Source organism: Dermacentor silvarum, chromosome 8 (genome assembly GCF_013339745.2).
Source record: "Dermacentor silvarum isolate Dsil-2018 chromosome 8, BIME_Dsil_1.4, whole genome shotgun sequence".
Classification (NCBI taxonomy): domain Eukaryota; kingdom Metazoa; phylum Arthropoda; class Arachnida; order Ixodida; family Ixodidae; genus Dermacentor; species Dermacentor silvarum.
In genome coordinates, this window is record NC_051161.1 from 36,200,840 (window position 1) to 36,221,733 (window position 20,894).

Genomic DNA, 20,894 nt, shown 5'->3' on the forward strand with positions numbered 1-20,894 from the left:
ATCACGTGGAAGGTGTCTGCCACCTCCCCACAGTGGTGGCACGTGCCGGTGACCATTGGGTCAAAATGTTTAAGGATTGCCGGGCAGAGCATCGTGCTTGTGAAAAGCCGCAAAAAATGCGTTCGTTGGCCTTCCCCAGGCCCTTGGTGGGTGCTGGGTACAGGCGATGACTATCCTTATAACATTCTGAAATCACCTTAAATCGAAGCAAGAGTTCTTCCTCTAGGTCATTGTGGTTGTTAGGAGGTACCCGGAAAATGAGTGCTCGGGCAGCTGCATCACCACCATCATCCCCCCTTACGTCCTGGGGACCTTGTGTCCATAAGATATATTTAGGAGAGGAATCTGTGTCCCTCATACAGCTTCGTAGTATTTTCTCAGCAAGGTGGGTGACCCAGCCTGCCTCATAATTTCGACATGCGCTGCGCGAGTTTATTGTGATACTATGAACAAGCTAGCGCATCACAAAACCTTTTTATGCAACTGCGCCTATTACCTGGTCTTCCCCGAAGTTAATAAACAGTACTGTGTCGCTTACGATTGAACGCTGCATTCACCAATGCGTACTGATTCGTGATTATAATGACCGATAACGCCGAATCCAGTGCCTGTGGTGTCGAAGAAACTACAGAACACCTCCTGTGCTACTGGCCGTCCTTTGAACATGAAAAGATTGACCTCCACACAGTTCTACACCCACTAGACGGAAGACATTTATTGTTGGACAAGATCTTGGGACCATGGCCTCGCATTGCAGCTGCAGAAGGCCACAAAAGCGCTGCTGCGATTTCTGAAGACTACCAGACTGAGCGACCGTCTTTCATACAGAAATGAGAACTTTCACTACGTCAGCGACATCAACACGTGAGTTTCTCTGCTCTTAATACGTCCTTCTGATTTCCTCTGCCCCCAGTGCAGTGTAGCCAACCGGGCTCAATCCTGGTTAACTTCCCTGCCTTTCATTTATCCTTCTCTATCTCTAGCCTTTGCTGAATCACTGTCTTTATTTGTTTAAGTCGTGTTATTTTTTTCTTTTGTCCCTTTATCTCCCTCTTCAGCAGCGGACCAGTGATTTCGGAGGCGAAATCACTGTTCTGGTGACATGACGTTGAAGGTGTTGTGCATTCATCAGTGCGAAGGTTCAACGAACTTCTACGCATAGCAAGAATACGTCGGGCGAGCCATCTCACATTCATGCTGAAACTCCATTCATTGCCTAATTCTCTACCAGCTGGCGCTGATATCACCATCACATAGTTTCGAAAGTATACTTTACCAGTCGAAACTGATTTCAGTTTTCCCTTTAGTGCGTCTTTACTGTCGAAGGCGTACACTTGTTTGTTTAAAAACATCCCTTTCGAGCTTTTTTTTTTAATGGGATCTTCTCGGGATTCTTCACGTTGAACCGGAAAGGGAGGTTGTTGTTTACACGTTCTTATTCACATTTTGCCCTTAAAGGGCTGCGGTGAATAGGTTTGGGAAGTGGTGGAGGTGAAAAGGGAAGGGAGACAGTGGTGATAGGGGAGACTTGAATACCTACACCATGGGGTCTGACGCTGTCGCTGGTACGCCCGAGATGAAGAAGCCTGGTCCCAGTGGCTGGAGCCTCAGGATCATCCAATAATTCATACAGTGACCACCATAGCTTGTTGGCGGTCGCAGCGCTGCTGTGCCTTGGTAGTTCCCAGGTCTGGAGGGAGGCTGGTTGCCATTCCGTTTTGAGCGAAGCGAGAGCCCTTTACCTGGGGCCAGAATACAGCGGGCAGTTCCAGATTAAGTGTTCGAGGTCCGCCCGGGTGTTGCAGGTGCTGCAGGTACCTGCATGCGAACGTGCCAGGCCACGAGGGTCTATAATCGAGGTGTCGGGCTAGAATGGTGTGCCAGCAGATAAGGGTGCCCTTCTTGCTGATAGGGTTGCCCTTGGCAGTATATGAATACCAAAAATTATTCACTTGCCTGGAATCTTACGCCTTGGATCAAAGGGACCAGTATTGAACAAGTAATCATTATTGCGTTCTATAATAAGACGAAATACTGCAGCTGCTGCCACTTATATTTTTATATAAAACAAATAATTGGACAACCCTAATAAGATGTTTCGTGGATTCATCAGTGCGAAGGTTCAACGAAATTCATCGCATACACCACACAATGTGACGTGTACTTTGCTATGATTATCATAGCCAACGCTGTTTTAGTGACACGTAGTGAGGTGGTTGCTGTCTGTCGTCAATCCCGCCTGCCATGTGTTGCGTGTCCGTTATTCGCCATGTAATACTGTCGCATAAACTGTTCCAATCCGCCGTGTGTGCTTCGAGAAAGAAGCAGACGTTATTTCAGTGAGACGCTGCTTGCCCAGTTCGAGTTACGTACGTTTTATGTTGCAATGAAAAGTCATGAGAACTTGGGGCAGCGTATAGTTAGGATACACCTGCATGCAGCCTTACCGGACATAGTGACAGCACTGTCGCATGAATCCCTACAGCACGCACTGCATAGCTCGGCAAGCCCACACAAGTGGCAGTACAGGAAACACTCTAAAAGATACACTTCAAGGTGTGCTAGCCACCGCCTCAGGTCGATTAGCTTTCCAGTATCCTACCAGTACGTTTGTAATGACGTCACAAGACGGAAAATGTCAAAGGCACAAGAAGCTTTAGCTGCGATAAATGGCGCTTCGGAGCTGCCTTAAGGCTAATTCACCATGACCGGTGCCTCACGTATGCCGCAAAATGCGATGCCTTCGTGACGTTGAAGCTCGGCCACGCATTTCACCCTCAGTGGCTGCAGCACGGCAGTGCTCGGCTGTGGCATGGACAAAGCACTCCAGTCTCGCGTGGGGAGCTTAGCAAGTTCCAGCATCAGTTGGCGGAGGATCGTCAGTGGTTGCTCTTCATTTGTTTCTTTTGCGCTCCACGGCGAAGTGCTGGCTGCCCACAGCGCTTTGGCTCTCCAAAGGACTCTGCTCGGGATTGTCGGGAAGAGGCAACGGGGTCAAAAGGAAAAGTGGTGGTCGGTGGTAGAAGGCAGCGGGAGAGGAGGGGTGTATAGGTCTGGGGCGCTGTACGGATACGAGCTGTGGGCGCGTCTTTCTCCTAATCGGCACTTGGTGCCCTCCGGAATAGGGTCATTAAGCGCTGAGCGTTTCGTTGGGCGCGCGATTCCGACAGCCGCGGCGGCAGCGGCGCATTGATTGCAGTGGCCGCGGCCAGGCCCGGGCCGTCGTATATAGCGAGCGGTCTCCGCTGCCGTGGTGGTCCAGAACCTTCGAGCCTCGCGGTGACACTTTTTGTGGGCTTTTCTTTTGCTTTCGTTTCCCTGGACAGCCGTGGCTGCGTATGTGTGTATAGGCCCGCTGCCTCTTCGTCCGAGTACCGCGCGTAAGCTCTCCGCGGTTCGCCACCGTCAAACCCCGATCCTCAGGCGATAGGGATCCATAGCTCGGCCTTTCGTTTTTTCTTTGGTTCTCTTTAGTGACCACATCTATTCGCACCCTTTCTGCCCGCAGTGCGAGCGTTTGATCGGTAATGGTATGGGGGCTCAGACACTTGCTCGGTCTTTCGTTTATACTTTATTGTTCCACTCGCTAAGCCTGGGCTTGCTGCGTGTCCGCTAGAACCGGACATGAAGGACTGTAATGGTTATTCCGAAGGTGTACTATGCCCGTGTACTCTTTAAAATTCGTGTGCTCGGTACACCACCCTCACTTCAGCATCTGAAAAGCAGAATCGTCTTTCGACTTGAGGGGTCCCCACGCTTGTTTAGCGCTTGTCGGCAGTTCCTGGCCTAAACTTCGTAACCAGGAGGCACTCCCAACGTCTATTCATAGGAAATATAGAAAGTAGAGCTGTGTTACTCTAACAACTACCCTATGCAGGAACCGCCCGGCCAAGAGCTTCATAACAGTAGTACTGGTTGAAGGGCGGCGCATTACCTGGTTGCTCCTGGGCAATTCTTAGCCAAGTTTGATATATTCGGGGGAGAACGTCACGTTTAAGATTTTGAGAAGAAGAGGGCTCAGAACCCTTGAACCGCTAATACAGTGTTTTTGGCGTCAGGTTTATGTGTTTTGGTTAACGCCGATAGGGAAAATAGAGAGATTAAAAAAATAAAGCTTAATTCATAGGTGTAAGTGCGTCAACCACTGATAGCTTGGCTAAAGCCATGATTTATCAAGGTTATTGGCAACGACGATGATTGTGGTGGTGGTTAAAAATTATTACACCCCTACACTTTCTGGTTACCCGAAAGGGGAGGGTAGGAATAGATAAAAGAATAGAAAGAGAGAGAGAGAGAACACAAATTGCGTGGTCATTCGGTGCTCCACGTGGCGTCTGCAAGTGGAATTATGTTCAACCTTGCCCTCATTGCACTTCTGAGTTCCTGCGGTGAATCATCAGCAGGTGGTTGCGTGGCTTCAGCGGTCAACAGCGTTTACGTCATCTTATCTCCGCGAAAAAGACCTGGGGCACCCATTGGCAGCGTTTACCCGCAAGCCTGTGCTATGGCGTACTCCCTCAAGCTACAGCGAAGAGGAGAGCCAGCTCATGAATTGGACTTCGCTGATCTAATAAGCTGTCATATGCTCACCGTCTGTTTGAAAACTTCCTCATGTGTCTATATACGTCTTCAGCCTTGTAGAGCATGTCTGATAGGCCCAAACAAATAAGTTGCTGAATTCCTGAATTTACGACGCAGTAGAAAATAGTTCATTATTTGCCACTTGTCTTTACATCATGACGCGGGCTGTTGCTACTGGGCAAAAGATGAACGCCTGCAAATCAACGCGCATAAAAACTAACTTTAAAAAACTAACGCGCATAAAAACGAACACTTTAAAGTTATATAGGAGGCTCTGTAGACATACTATAGACTTCATGTAGACCTACAACATGTGAAGAAGATGACTGAAAGTTTAAGGTCAAAAGTCTGCAGGAAGTATGGAACCAAAAAAGAAAAAAAAAACGTCGTCTACCGAAGAGCCATATGCTCATAATCGTATAGACATTTGCAGATGACTCCCGCAGAACTTCCGACAGACCGGAGAAAAAAAGAGAGAGAAAGAAATCCAGGGAGGTTGACCAGGTTGCGCTTGATTTCCTACCCTACACTTGGAGAGGAGGAAGCGAGATGACAAGCAAGGAAAGTGAAAATGATCAGAAATGCGCTCTCACAAACAAAAGCGCTCATTGTATATTCAAAGGCGGTCGCTGAGCCCAGTGTTCTGCATATATACTGCACTAGGGCTCTGGTATAGGTCTCTGTATACGGGTGACGGTCGACTCCATCACAATCACAGATACTGGGAACTCGCAAAAATAGATTTTCGATATGGTTAAGCAGCCTACCTACATCTAGGGCAACCTTGCGAAACTTGTCTCGTGCACGCCGTCAACGCGTCTGCCTCAGCTCGCACAACGCTGCACCGCATTAATGAGTCACGCTGCGATCCGGCAGCGCTAAGCACAGCGGCGGAAGACCTCAAACAGAGCGCGCAGCAGCGTTTGAAAAAGACAAAAGCGAGCGGCGCGGCGTTCGCGTGTAATCTATAGCGAGGAAGCAAGCGGGGAAGGGAAACACAGAGGCGAAAGGCCGAACTCTAAGCACGGTGGTGGAGGGAGTGGAAGAGTGCGGGGATCAAACGAGACTTTTAACGCAAGCGACAAAATGCGGCCGGCCGTGCGGGCACGCAAAGTGCGGCCACCACTGCTCGCACGCGCACACACACGCACAGCGACTGCAGGCTGCGGCAGGCGTTCTCTCAAAAACCCCGAGCGAACCCACACAGCAGCGACGCTTGGCTGTGCCGCCGGCGGCGGCGAGTTCATTAATGCAGACCGAGCGCCCGCCGAGCCGCTTTCGAAACGCGCTTCTTGTGCGCGTTCTCCCTTAAAAATCCCTTTGTTTGGGTTTTATGTGTGTACACGAGCGGGGGGGCAAGCGCGCGAGTTTCTGCGATACAGGCCGGCGCGTTTTGTCCGACCTCTTGCTCCTGCCCTTCTCCCTTACCGTCCGTGTCGCTCGCTTCCGGCGCGTTGTACCGTGTTTGCTCTGTCATAAGGTGGGCGCGAAAAGTACTGAAACTTGGGTTCCCAACTGGCTTGCTTCTAAAAGGCAGAAGTAAGGATGACAACGCAGTGGAAGTTGGCGACGGCTCGCAGCAAGTGAAGGCATGCGGCTTACCGCAGGCGATGGGGCGAGTTGTGATAGCTGGCACATGGTAATCGTACATGAATTAAAGTACTGGATTTCAGACGCCGTAATGATTCCACTGGCACTGTATTCTTTCCTGCACGATCGGCCAGTCTAGAGAGCTGAGCGATAAGAGTAAATCGAAAATATCCGTTGCTTGGTGTCTGACTAGGTGCTATGTTTTTCGGTGTCGACGGAAGACAGTCGAGGTGATCGAATACAAAAAATTTGGTGCTCGTCCCTTTTTAAATCACTTTAAATTTTAATGTCGGCCTGTCCGTCTGACTTCAGTTTTATTCAGTTTTAGTGCCTGCTGGCGATGCGGTAGTAGCATCCATCATAGGTATTACTGTTGCCATGACAGCAGAAACGTGACCCAATGTATATGACGCCGGCACTCGCCGTAGCGAGAGATGTATTTTAACACGAAAGTGTTTAATGCCGGGGTCCACCAAGACTTCACTGACGTATTTCCGTCACGGAAATACGTCATAGAACATAATACAAAGAAAGAAACCAGAAGAAAAAGTTCCACAAACATGCAAAATTTGGGAATCGAACCCACGACCTCTCGGTCCGCGACGATAGATCGCCGAGCGTTTAACCCATTGCGCCACAAACGCATTTGCAGAGAGCTACACAGACGCGCCTTATATATCTAACACTCCTCCGTGTACCCGCGCTCTTGTTCGGGGCGGTGCCGCCGCCTACGAGCAGAAAAGAGAAGTACTGCATTATGACACTAACGCGCACCGACAGTGAACGCTTCGGTGGTCTCACCACTACGACGCCTCGATGCCAGCATTCGAAGGGACGCTGGCATCAAGAAGCACTACCAACGCGTTCTCGCAGAAGCACTACTAGGTGGCGTTCACCGTACTCAGCACAGCGGAGCGTGGCCTCCGCAATTAGCTCTGAAAATGTTTCTGAAGTTGATCGCGGAGGCTGCAATTACGACGCGCTGTACGCGCTGATTTGACTCGGTGACGATTTAGTTACGTGCTTTGTCTTGCGCGTTGTATTAGTGTGTCAGTTACGTGCTTCGTCTTTCGCGTTGTGCTAGCGTGTGCAGCGTAGTGCAGCTTCCATATGCACGACGGTTGCTCATGGTCATCGACGTTGGTAGTCGTGATGGAGGAGACGTGCCACCAGGCGTCAGCGTGGGTGCATCAACGCCTAAGGGCGCTTTAGCCACAAAACACCAATAGACATTATATATCAATGTGCAATAAACATTACACTACTTCTGTGAAGACACGCTTCACTTTCGTGTTCTATACCGATTCCTATATAGGAGGGATCAACCACATTTTTTTCAAATATACACGACTTCCTCGCACTAACGTCTGACGTAAGTAAAAAGACGACATCAAGTTTGTCAAAGCCTTCGCGAGTCTTTCAGCAGCCTTCCCACCTCTATATGCCTAGACATCCTTAGACACGTTGATATATTTATTTCATCTTGCTCCCTGTAACCTTCAAGATGCTTTCGCATTCTTGCAATTTTACCCTATACCTCAGACAACCTCGAGTTAGCTTTTTCAAACTGTCTCCATGTGACCTCGGTTGGCTTGTTTCTGCTGGAAGGGCCTCCGCATTCTCACTTCTTTAACCACTAAACTGAAGCAAATACCCGCCACCGTGGCTCAATTATAATGGTGTTCTGGTAGAGACAATGAGACCGCGGAGCCCATTCCAGGCAATGGTGCGCGTACGACGGACAATGTAAAAGGCTACAGTGTATATAGCTGTAGCAAGACCGTCCGCGCTAACATACCACGTTTCCTTTTATTCATATTGCGCTTCAGCAGTGTTTAGAATCTCGAGCTTCTGAAGTCTATAATGTGTAACGCACATCCCTTATTCATAAACTGCAACGACTCTCTCGACATCACGCGGGTTTTTCAATGTGTGCTGAAAATCACGTGTACGGATCATCCGCCTCATCGATGCTTAGCTCTTACTCCGCGATTGATCTGCATGCAGCAGCGATTGCATATACCGACGCGAACTTATACATATTGAACACTGAAATTGGATCAATCTTGAAGGAGCATTATGAGGCGACAACGGACGGGAACCTTTGGTTGAGTGAGCGTTCGCCTGTAAAAAAGGTAATGTTGAAACGTACCCTAGCACCAGAAAACGGCGTTCCCAAGGCCGCAACGCCTCTGCCTGACGACCTTCACCGCCAGCACAATGGAAGCCTCTGTTGAACGCTGCCTCATTGAGTGACCGCTACATGACCAGCAGCGAGATATCTTTTGTAGTCGTCTGAACACAGTAGGTAGGCGCCCTTTGTCTGTGCAGAAAGTGCTTGTACCCTGGTAGTTCCCCGACAAGCAGAGATTAGCTCTCAGTGCTCTGTGAGATTTTCACGTCGAAGGTGGCATGATGCGTTCTTTGCGAACAATAGTTCACGTGCATTTAAAAATTTTCACTATGTTCTCCTGACATGTTCATGCTTGTGTTGTTCTTGTTCTCTTTTCACATTGTTTCTTTCTTAATTTCCTACGCGATTCATAGATTTTCGGTGTAGACCTTTGACATTGTTTTGTAATTTTAGTGCCTTTTTTCTTTCGTTGTTTTTATTAGTAAATTTTTTCGGAAAGCCGGCCATTTCTGCGGCGTAACTTCACATATTTCGCTGCCAATAAAGAATACAGAGAATCATTGAACGGACCAACGTTTTCACACACGCGTTCCATATGTTGAAGGCGACAACGACCACAGCAAGTACCTTTTCCTTTAAGGACACATTCGTTTGCCGCATACAGCAAAGGGGCATGGGAGGCGGTTCTGGAACAATGACGCAAATACGGGAGCACACGAGAGTGCCAGTCTTTCGTAAACACGCGTTGCGCTGCTGACGGTGCCGCGGCCAACAGTTGTCAGGTGGTCATTCATAACCGGCAAGAAGATGATGGACGCGCAGGAACAGAAGCAGCCTGGGAACAGACGCGTTCCCCTTTGGGTGATTTCGCGAGCGTCTGCGTTGACGGTGTGCGGTGCCTTTTGTCTGCAACTGCCCCCTTGTCTTGAGCGCCCGACTTCGCACGGCTAGCAGGTGTGATTGGCAGCGAATCAGAGTCGCGGAAAGAAGCATCCCGCCAGTTCACGCGTTCAAAATGAACGACCTACTTTAGAAGTTCGTTGCAGCTGACTGCAGGCTGGTGAACTTGACCACACTCACCGTAATTGCAGACGGAGAAATGACAGAAACAATGAAAAAATGAAAGCGAAAAAGTTGTACCAACGATGTGGCCAGGCGGAACTAAGTTGATTAATGTGCACTGTTAAACTTCAACTATAGAGAAACATAGGAGCGGGCAGGTCATGGTCCTTCGCTGATTCGTATTGTGAGTATGCTTGGTGAGGATGCATTCCTGGGGCACTGGTATACGCGTGCCTTTATTTTAAGGAGAGGTAAACTGGAATTCCCGGTAATACCGTATTAACAATCTCGCTCTATTGAGGAGGAGGAGGAGGAGGAGGAGGAGGAGGAGGAGGAGGAGGATATAAGGCAGCAGGCGAATTCAACGCAATGTTTCTAGAAGTCACCCCCTCCCTCTCTTCCTTGTTCCTTTTCGTCGTTACTGCTCCGCGGTAGCAACACGTCTGCGACTCGCCGTGGTGGCTTAACGGCTACGGTGTTGCGCTGCTGAGCACGAGGTCGAGGGTTCAAATCCCGGCCGTGGCGACCGCGTTTCAATGGAGACGACATGCAAAAACGCCGGTGTACCGTGCATTTGAGGCACGTTCGAGAACCTCGTGCGGTGAAAATTATTTTGCAGTCCCCCACTACGGCGTGCCTCCTAACGACATTGTGGTTTTGGCACGTAAAGCCCCAGAATTAGCTTTTTTTTTATTCTGATAGCAATTTACTGTGTGGACACTCCAAGCGAATTTTTGCCGTCGGCGTCACCGTGAGGTTCCGTATATAGTTAGGTATATGTATGCTATATGCCATGCATGATGTATGACATGCGGTGTATGCCGGTTACGTTGCCACACTAGTCCGGCCCTAACGTTGCTCATACCGGATCCTACATTCTTGACAAAATTATTCCTCAGAATTTTGAGAATGGCAGCCGACAAAAAAAAAAGACATGAAACAAAACACCGGCAGCACATGCCTTTTATCTTAAATCTTCTCATGCTTAAATATTAAAGGGCAAAATAATAACACAGCTCTAACCTGAAAATGATGTAATTTTATTGGCGCGGCTGTGCACGCCTTCCGGGATCAGCCAAGGAAAAAGGTTTGAAACATACCAGATACAGAAAATTGGTGGTAAAGTCCCTAAGAAAGACGTTGTCTTTAATTAATAAACACAATGAAATTGTCCGATGGCAGGATTCGCACAGAGGACCCCTATCGCAAAAGTTCGTTTTTACTTGGTCAGCTTGTGCACGTTTACTTCAATTAATACTGCCACTCCCGCAGGACCTCGCAATAAAGTTATCCCATCCATCCATACGGCTACGAGTGGTGCAATATTCGAACATGTTGCTATCGCATTCATTGCTTCGCCATTATAGCGAAACTGTTGATATATATATATATATATATATATATATATATATATATATATATATATATATATATATATATATATTGAGGTATGTGTAGATACGTCAACCTTGTAGGCATAATTGTCAACTCCTTTTAGTGTTTTCCAACTTTTTTTACGTACTTTCACTTGTACATGAAATTGTGGTGTGTCCGAGTGTACCTAACTCTCTTCTGTGCATTCCATTACTCGTGGGCGGAGTTCCACAAGTCTGACTGTCTTCAGTGTTTTGGAGTATTTTTTGTGCTTTTAACTTTCCTTGCTCTGCCAAGGGGAGTAGCCGGTGCCAATGAAGGGGTCAACCTCTCGTTTAAACTTATATCAACACAGAAATCTTTGATATACTTGATCAGTGACTTTTTAAAGGTGCGCGTTTCCTACATGGATGTTCCACATGAAATCCTGACTGCAGCAACAAAACAAAGACAAACGGCGCACATAAGCACGGAAGAAAACTGTCGAAAAACAACTAGTTGACCCAGACGACTCCTTGTTTACAGCTTCAGGCATAACACTCCTGCTTAGAGATGAATGTGCACGCTAGATACTTCACTTCAGGGTAGCGCCGATTTCGTTATAGCGAACTAGAAGCGCCTTTCCGGTACCGTTCATAACGCCGTTGCACATTACAACTCTCACATCAACTTGGTCCACATACAGCACCATCCAAACTTTGATTTTCTATTCTTTTTTAACGCAGCAACAGGAAGGCGTATTGCAGCTATACACATTACTGAAACAGCTCTCTCACATATGCATGCTCAGAAAATAATTCGTTTCGTTGCCGCAAATTCCTTGTGTCAGCCACCACTGACACGGGAGCGTAAGGTACATACATATTGCCTAACAACTCATTCCGCCGGCATATTTCCGTTCCGGGGTAAAGGGCGCACAAAGAAGGCCGACCGCTAGCAAGGCCGCGCATGGCAGCGCCGACCCCCAGACAGAGACGTCAGGCCTTTCCAGACACACTCTTTCTCTTTTGTTCTCCGCCGCTACGTTCACGTTTGCTCTTTGCTATTCTTCAACGGCTTGGCCGAGAGGCGGTGTGCACCGGACCGTGGTGGCTGGCAAGCTATAAGCCAGATATAAGCCGCCGACGCTTCTGTCGTCTTTTCTCATTCGCACGCACGCAGGTATATAGGGAAGCGTGTGTGTTCGCGCGCGTGCGTTTTTTTTTTTCTTTATTTTTTAGTTTTTGGTTTGTTCTGCACCCTGGGAAACGCATCGCTCGTGCGACGCGGTCATTGTGGACGGAGGAGGAGTGGCGGGAAACGCTACGCCTTGGCCCGCTGGGCGCAGTAATGTGCGGTTTGATGACTCGCCGTCAATGGTTCCGGGGGTGCCCGCGCAGAGGGCGCTACCGCCCACCCTTCCTGCATCTTCTCCTCGTCGCTTTCTCTTTAGAGTATACGCGTGGATGTGTGCGCAAGGAAGGCCAGGCCGGCCGTTGCACTTTAACTCAAACCCAGCAGCAGTTCCGAAAGCCCGAGCGCGGACTTGTAGACACAACACCCTGCCCTTCTTCTTCTTCGGCGTTCAGTGGCTCCCTTCTCTCAGTCTCTTACACTCTCTCGTTTCTCCAATACTACGGGCGAGCAAGCTTCGTGTATACTGACGTGGGCGAACACCGCGAGGCGCTCAGAGATAGGTCCTTTGTTTAGCGCTAACCCCGCAGAGCGAAGGAACTGTCCGTACGTGGCCTACGGCAGCCTCAAGCTTCCCAACACACGGCGTCTTCCTTTTGTTCTGTCCTCTCCTCGAGGAGCACGAGGAGACTGCCTTGTTTCGCGTTGAGGTTTTGGCAGACCAGTGTGTGGCGTCTGTGTGCAGACGGAGGCGCGGGGAAGTACACAGTTGGGTGATTCCTCGGCATGGCCGCCTCTGTGCCCATTGAAGCGGTGAATCAAATTTTAGCTCCTCGGATTCCGGTCAATAAGCGTTCGCGTATAGAGCGTGCTGCCGCCTATTCACCGTGGCTGGTCATTCTTGGGAGGACCGTTCTCACGGTTACGAGCGGACCGGAGCGGACTGCAGTTCCGAGTGGGCGGAGATCGAGTACTTACACGAGGAATGAACGAAGCATGCGCTCCGATGCGGTTCGGCAGATGAGAAGTCAGTGGCTTGACTGCTGGCGTTTGCTCGACTGCAGGTGAAGAAATTTGCGATCGTCCATTCGAAAGGCGCTTCTTTTGATTCTGCTGTATTACGTGAAAGCAAAGCTGTAAAACGTATACCGTATATACGGTGTACATAGTGTATCTTAGGGGTTTGCATCTGGGATTCGTATATATTTTTATCGTCTTGGCTTGTCGTACTTGGCTTCTTGCATTATTTTTGTTTGTTTCAAGTGCACTCAGCATTTCTCGGAAAATATATTATCTAATCTCCTACTCCTAACTGTAATGAACACTCAATAACAGTATTTGTTTCGGTAGCTTAAAAAAATACCTAAAGGTGTTGCCAAAAAAAAAAGGACCAAAGTGGTGTTCTTCAATTTTTTATCTCTTAAAAAAAAAAAAAACCTTGGAAACTGGCAAACTATCACACGCAAGGGAAAGAGCTACTTAAAGTCGATTAAAGTTCTCGCTAAAGCAATCCTAAGCTAAGAAAGATGTCGCACCATGAAGGATGCCACAACAGCGATAATAATGGCCATTCATAAGCCAACAGGGAGAAAGAAATGGAAGGATAGCCAAAGAAGCTAACTTGGTTTTGTCCAATTGGCTACCCTAAACTTGGGGAGGGGGATGGGGGAGGGCAAGAAAAATAGAGGGAAGTGACAAGAGCTCAGTCTAATCACGTGCGAAGTCTGTTCAGCAACTAGGTAATGATGTGTTTGAGTACGAATACAACAAGTGAAGTTATTCACCTGAATGCTCTCCATTCCGTTTGGTTAAATAGAGTAATTATTGTTTCCAAATGCCTTCTAATGTTAGCACTTAGCAGTTATTAGCAGTTATGTTAGCAAGCCAGGCAGAGAAGCAGAAGTTGCTCGTTCCGAAGAAAACTACGAACCTTGAAAATGGCCTAATTTGACTTGTGCTGGAAAGAAATGTTAAATAAACAAACAAACAAAATAAGCTAAATAAGGAAGAAACACTGTCCCACTGTCCGATGTTACTTGTACCTATGCCTTTAGCAACTATAAATGTACAGAGGCTTGCAATCGAGCTCTTCAATATTGGTGAAAGGTGTGGAACAAGCAATACAAACGCATACTCGTTGCTTCGAGTCAGTGCTATCTGTGTTGGTGCCTGCGATTAACCATCACTGGTTCTACTTTCTAGTTACTGATATATCTCAGATATATGACCTAACACAGCGGCATTGTAGTGTACGCTCCTGGAAAGCTGAAAGTTAAGGCACTACCTAATTTTACTTACATAAATGCTCAGTGGCTTTGATGGGCCTTCAGCCGCTAATATACGCTTTCACTGTTATATGTATACTACGCTTGATACGGGTCTGCCACACAATGGAGTGTTTAGTTTATTATAATCTATTAAGTAATTCTTGGTTCTGATCGCTATACATACATATCTTCGTTTTCATCTTTGACGATGTCAGTGTGCGTTGAATTGATGCTTCCAGTCCCACACAGGATGTAACTGAGTGGTGCCTGATAACTTTGCTCTTCGATTGCAAAGAGCAATGAGACAGAGTAGGCATCTCGTCACCCTTAGGCAGGGTTAAAGGACACAAAGAGTCGGATATTAAATACACAGAAGAAAAAACATTCTCTTTATTTATTTATACGCCAACTTCACCCAGACCTCCACACGACGCGTGACATTTCGCTTTCGATTTTCTGCCTGTGTTCTCGTTTTCCAACTCGTATATGTGTTCCAGACTTGGCATCGTGCGTTCGTGTCGTGTCGTGCGTCTATAAATATACACGTCATATAAAAGAAGTCCCTCTCTCTCCTACCTCATCACCAGAGAATACAGGCGCGCTGGTCGAGTGGGCAGCCAATGGAGAAAGCAAAAAATAAGAGCGTCGTCATGCGTGACATACGTCTAGGAGGGCGCGCGCGCCCTCACTCCGAGATCAAGAATAAATCTAGACAAAAAAAAAAAAAAAAAGGAACACGAACTTCAACCAGACGATGAGGATACCGGCAGCGGCGAAGTCGTTGCTCGAACGTTCTTCTCCCCCGCTACCTGCCGTCGTAATTTTTTTTTTCGCTTTCTCACTCCCCCTTTCCCACCGCTGCCCTCACATTATGTACACAAAGAAGAGGCCAGCCTCCTTTTGCCCCCTTCCCAGTTCACCGGCTCCGTACACAGCGCCCCTCTGTCAACACAACACTTCGCCGCAGTTGAATGGATTTGCGCCCTCCGAAGAAACGGCGCTTCTTCTTTTCAGGCGCCGACAATGTGCAACCTGGGACTCCACAGCGCGAGCACACGCGCTCGCTCGCGCACAAACAAACGCCTCTACGCGCTTGTGTTAGCTGTTCCATTCCCTCCCTTTAGTTTAGGTTCTGTTTTGTTCTGCTGACATCCTGAAAAGCCCGCTCGCCGCTCCTGTGGCATCTTCGGTCTACGTTATAGGAAGCGTATGTCGTTAGACGACTCACGCGCCTAAAGAGCGAATCCACCGCACTGAGTCGTTTTGTATACGTTCGCCTCTCGCTTCGCCTTCTCCTTCTCGAAATATTGTCTTTCTTTTATCGTTCCTGCGGTCTGCGCCACTGTTTCGACTTTTGATAGCACTTGTAGCTTTCACAGGTTTGACTTTCGAGACTCTAAAGCCTGCGGCTGCAAGAAATCCGGGCCTGTATTCGCAAACCAATTCGCATGCCCACAGTGGTCGGGAAAGTGCCCAGAGATTTTCGTATCTAAGAATTATTTGTTCACTGGCAGGCCACCTTCGCTAGTAGTATGATCGCTAACACAAATGGCCATGCCTGTTTTTCGAACCACTCCACCGTAACACTGCTTTCTGGATGCTGGCCCAGATTTCAAAGGCCAAGCAACCAATTTCTTGCTAGATTTGGAAGACATCCGCTAATCATGTGCGCGAAATTTTTTTAAACGTCGAACTCTTATCGACATATAAATCCGGAAATTCTTCGGCTCGATCTCGGATGCTTTTCAACTCATAACACCATCATCAACCAGCAAGGTATAGAATCGCGTATGAGAGCACGTGACTTTGGCAAACGTGGACAGGCAGTCCAGATTTACGGGATACTTGAATTGTTCATAAAATTTTGCAGTTTGTTTTTTCCAGGAATTGGGCTCGGGCCCTGCAAATACATACAGGTTGACCTTCGCTAAGCGCGCAAGGGCGGAAGCGTTAAACTTATTTTGCTTTTGTGCGCACTTAAGCAAACCTCGCACCGAGTGACTTGAACGCGATTAGGAAACATGAAAATTTTTCAAGCAGCCAACAGCCACCGTCGGAGACACGAAAGAAAATCCACAGGAGCGCAGCTGAACTTTTCTCACAGTAGAGTATGATAAAAATAGAAGTGAACACGCATTGTCTCAGAGAACGTCCTCGGCGTGCTGGGAGACACCTATGTACAACTGATGGCACTGCACCTCTCTTCTCTCTCATAGCGTCAGCAGCACTTTGTTCGCACGCACACAACGCGGTTTCACGTTTATCTTCTCCTGTTCAGTACGGTCTCCAGAGCGAAGAATCGCCACTGCCACCGTGTCCGTTGGTCGCCGCGTTCGCCGTCGGAGAAGAAGAACCCCGCGTCGCCGTCGTAGCACCCGACGCCGACAGAAGCGCCGCCGCTGTCGGCGCGGTCGTCGTCGTCACCAGTCCACCTGTCCGTGTACCACTCACAACACTAGGAGGCGGGGGAACCACGAGCGGGAGCACGGGAGGGGTGCCTCCGGCGACACCGCCGGCCGCTTTGCTTAACGTCGCACCGCCCGCCAACGTCAACGTCGTGGCTGTCAGCGGCGAGGGCTTCTTCCTCGCCACGACGTCGTCCAGCATCGGCATCGGAAGAGGCAGCGGCGGCGGCGACACGCTCCGGTCTGAATCGTCCTGAGAGCGGGCGTGCTTCGGCGAGGAACAGCTCAGGTCGCTGTCCATGATCGGCGACGCCGTGGCGGACCTGTCCGGAGACGAGGACTCGCCGCCGCCCAGTGGGTGGTGGTGGCTGCCGCCGTGCAGGCTGGCAGCCCGCAGTTCGTTGCGCAGCAGCTGTAGACCCGGGTGCAGGCCCGCGGCTGCCGCTGCGGCAGCAGCAGCGGCCGCCGCCGCCGCGGCGTTCGGCTGTCCCACGGCTCCACCGTAGAGTTGAGGATAGAGCAGCGTCGGTGCTAGCGCAGGAGGCCAAGTGGCGCCGTTGGCGCTGGTGTAGTAGCCGTGCGGGCCCAGCAGTCCCGCAGCGTAGCCTGCGGCGGCGTGGCTCAGGTACGGGGCTGCTGCGGTCGTCGCCAGTAAGCTACCGGTCGTGGTGTTGGGCTGCATAGATAGATAGAGACGAGTTGTCAAATGCAGGTTAGCATCTCTCAATCTGTATACCTGTAGAGCGTATTCTCGGGCTCCGGTGAAATTTGCGTTGATTTTCCTTACACTATGCAAGGATGAGTGGTTGGTGCCACGTGATGTTTTCACTTTCAATAAACTTAAATTCTAGCAAGTGATTACGGACATGTTTTCCTTTCAATGCACTTAAATTGTAGCATGTGATTACGGACAATAGTAACTGAGAGCTAGATATTGAAATGTGGGACATGCTTCTTAACTGGCGTCACAGCATAAAGTGTACGCTTTATGTAGACGGGAGGGCTCTGTGGAGATCTGATTATGAAATAGCAACTGATTGCGGTCGGTTGGAGAGAGAGGCAGGTGGTAAACCATCTCTTTACACTAATAATAGTATTTATGCCTTCCGCACTATGTCTGCGTCAACTGCGACGTGTGGAGGCGCACCACATTCACTGCAGAGCCGAGGATGCCGTCGTTGTGTGATGATTAGAGTTCGCATGCGAATGCCGATGTACCGTTAACGATGTCAGCAAAGAATCCATGAGCGTAGGAAACGTATCCCAATGACGTGCACATTGTTAAACAGATGCTAAAATATACCACAAAAACGCATCCCTTCTGGAATCTTTCCATGTACATACAGTCAAATGTTTTAATACTTTTGGAAATTTGCAACAATTCCTTGTCAATTTATCACAATCAGTGTGGGAATACTATGCAACATTCTGCAGCGTATTGTGAAATAAGCATATTGAATGACTGAGATGCATATTGAGTGTTATTATGGAGTTAGCTTACGTAGTTCTAACATTAAAGAATCGCAGGCCAACTTTATTTTACTGACAAGAGCCGCGTCAGGTTGGCGCGAAGACACAGACCTGGCAAGTAAAACGCACCCAGGCTAAACACAACTGAAATCACTTGGCTACCATACCATGTGGAAGCAAGTAGACAGGGCGAAATCGCAACAATTCATGCGTGCTCACCACGAATAGGGACCTGTTGGAACATCATTGACAGCCCATAGAATGCTCTTTTGTGTGCCTTGAAGAGGTTTAATTATGTACCAACCTGGTGTGCGAATGCCGATCCGCCGTTGACACCGGCGAGTCCCTGGCGCAGTTCGGAGAGCCTGTCGGAAAGGCAGAGGTCGACGGCGTTGCCGTACCGGCCCAGCAACAGCGGGTCCACCTTTAGGCCCAGGTTGGCCGCGGCTGCCACAGCAGCAGCGGCCGACGGCGGAGGCGGTTCCCCACCGCCGCTAGCAGGGCCGTTGGTTCCTCCCGTTCCTCCGCCGCCGGTCATGCTGTTGCTGTTGGAGCCGTTCGATCGGTCGCCTGGGTTGAAGAAAGCAAGGTGTGAGCAAGAGTTCGCGACGCTTTCCAGACTGTCGACAGTAAGATGTGATGAAAAGAGAACTGGAGCAAAGACAGAGGCAGGCTTATGGAGCCCCTCAGCTGTTTGGATGCACTGCACCCGGCTGTTGGACACAATATCCGAAAATTGTTTCGCTGAATAATTTTATGCTGCTTTATGGCATAACCGCAACGTACCACGTCAGTGATCTAGAACGAGAGATCTTGTACCACGCTTTCACCGCCAACAAATACTTGCGCCCATCCTGCGTGAATGTTCCATTCTCTTGGCCCATGTGCTAATCGATCGCGCACTGTCTAGCCCTTCCCCCTAATTTAACTTTTTCTTTATACCTTTTTTCTTTCGTAAAGGGCCGCACCATACACTGAACTATTAGTGCCACCTTCTTCCGAAGAGCTGGAGTTGACGCTTCGGGCGAGAGTTTAATCGGAAGACTGACAAATAAAGGGCGGGTACGTCAAACGCCGGCATACAAGTCGGCATATAGGATGATGTAAAAAAGATGTCTGAATGCGACGGCTCTTTCCATTGACAACCCTTGATTGCTGCAAGGGGAACCGGTCTCGCATTTGTTACTACTCCCGGAGCCTCGTCGACGCTTACGAGCGAACCGATGACTAGAGCCAGTTTTTCGGGTATTTGACAAGCCCGCCCGGATGAAAAACCGAACGAAGACGTCGCAGACATCGTTACTGCCTTTAAACAAAAGAGCGACCGATTTTTTTCTCTTTTGTTTTGCGTTTACGAAACGGCTTTTCCATTCCCCTCGAGCAAAAGTTGCAACACATCTTTCACACAACCTCTTTCTCTCTCTCTGACATGAGGACGGCAGCACGTCGCCGAGTTTTAATCAGATTAGCCGCAGCGCGCCCGCACGCATGTGTGTTTATGGCATAGAGAAGCTCGAGAGACGTTCGTGAAAACGCTGATGCTGCTGGTGTTGATGCTGCCGCAGCAGCAACAGAAGCAGCCACGTTTTGGGCCATCGAGAGAAAAAGAAACAAACAGGATTCATTTCGGACTCGCACAAACAAGCGAGGATGGCTGGAAAACTAAAAGAAAGAAAACGAAAATGAGGAGGGAACTTTGAAGCCGGAGATGGAGGAGCAGAAGAGAGAAGTTGCAAGCAATGCTCCAGAAAACGGAGCGGTTCGAAATTGAAGGGGGTGGAAGTGAGAGAGGAATATCGGAATAATAAGCACTTTTCTCGACTTTCGCGTGCCCAGAGAAGAAGGCAAAATGAAAGGGGGAAGAAAAAAAAAAAGAAGAACGCCCGTTAACCCTTTTCGGGTTTCCAGCCACCGCCTCCAACGCCCTCGTACTGCGAATTACCGTTGCCGCTTTCCCGTGCTCGAGTTTGGCTTTTCACCCTTTCTCTCCAATATTTTTTTTTTCAACAAGAACTTTCTCGTTCGTCTTACGCAGGATCCTCGTTTCCTTCTCACTCCTTATCTCTCTCTCTCTCTCTCTTATCTTTCGCACCTCGTCGTCGCAGTTTTGCGGGGGGGGTGCAGAGGCGAGGCGATGCGCGTTAACTTTCGGGCGCAATTATTTGAACAGGGAATAAAGTGATTTGCGAAGTGCCCGAAATATAAAAGGAGAAAACGCGCGTTTCCGCGGAGAGCGACGGACGCGGTGCTGGAAAACGGCAATTAAAGAAAGGAAAGAAAGGAATTAACGAAGTAGAAAAGGGTCGAGGGAAGAGGACACGGCGCAGTTCGGGGGGTTATGCGGCGGCGGCTCCGAGCTAACCGCGGCTGGCCAGGAGTCCACGCACTCAAGCAGCAAAACAATTAAAGGATGAAAGGAAATTGAAGAGGGTGGCGCCGCATAACGGCACTTTACAGAAAACATCCCTGTGCCTGCATCCATTCGTCCTGATTTGCCTCTCCAGCTTTTCCCTCGGTCTTCAAGCTTTTTTCCCCCCTTTTTTAGTTTCTCCTCGCTTCTCTCTCTTGTACTTATTATTACCGGCCTCTCACTTTCCTTTCTTTCTCTCTCTTTTCCCTGCGAAACCTTCAACCGTTCTAGCGGTAACTGTGGTAGTGGTGTGAGTTTCCTAATTTAAAATAAGTGGATATCATTCGCGCGCCCCCCGATTGGAGGCGACACCATCGGGCTTAATGACGGTGGCGATGCCGATGTGGCCGCACAGAAGCACACGCGTGGTCGAGTCGCGGGAGTGTCCGGGCAAAAAGAAAAAAGAAAAGAAAAAGAGAGAAAATGAAAGAAACACTAAATGAAGTCGAAGTGAAAAAGACAAGAGAACGAAGTCGAAGTGAAAGAAA

The 20,894-nt window shown here is 49.0% G+C and overlaps 2 protein-coding genes across 3 annotated transcripts in view; one reads left to right on the forward strand and one right to left on the reverse strand.

Annotated features, from left to right (window-relative positions):
• Nucleotides 1–20,894, forward strand: part of LOC119461016 (transcription initiation protein SPT3 homolog) — a 575,536-nt gene that overhangs the window by 285,755 nt on the left and 268,887 nt on the right. The window lies entirely within an intron of this gene.
• LOC119461014 (protein lozenge) overlaps nucleotides 16,202–20,894 on the reverse strand; it is a 153,015-nt gene continuing 148,322 nt past the window's right edge. For both annotated transcript variants that reach the window (XM_037722184.2, XM_049672092.1), the window contains exons 5-6: nucleotides 18,301–18,566; nucleotides 16,202–17,202 (exon numbers count right to left, since the gene is read on the reverse strand). In XM_037722184.2, coding sequence (XP_037578112.1) covers nucleotides 16,396–17,202; nucleotides 18,301–18,566 — 1,073 coding nt within the window. In that variant the 3' untranslated portion in view covers nucleotides 16,202–16,395. The remainder of the gene's footprint in view (nucleotides 17,203–18,300; nucleotides 18,567–20,894) is intronic.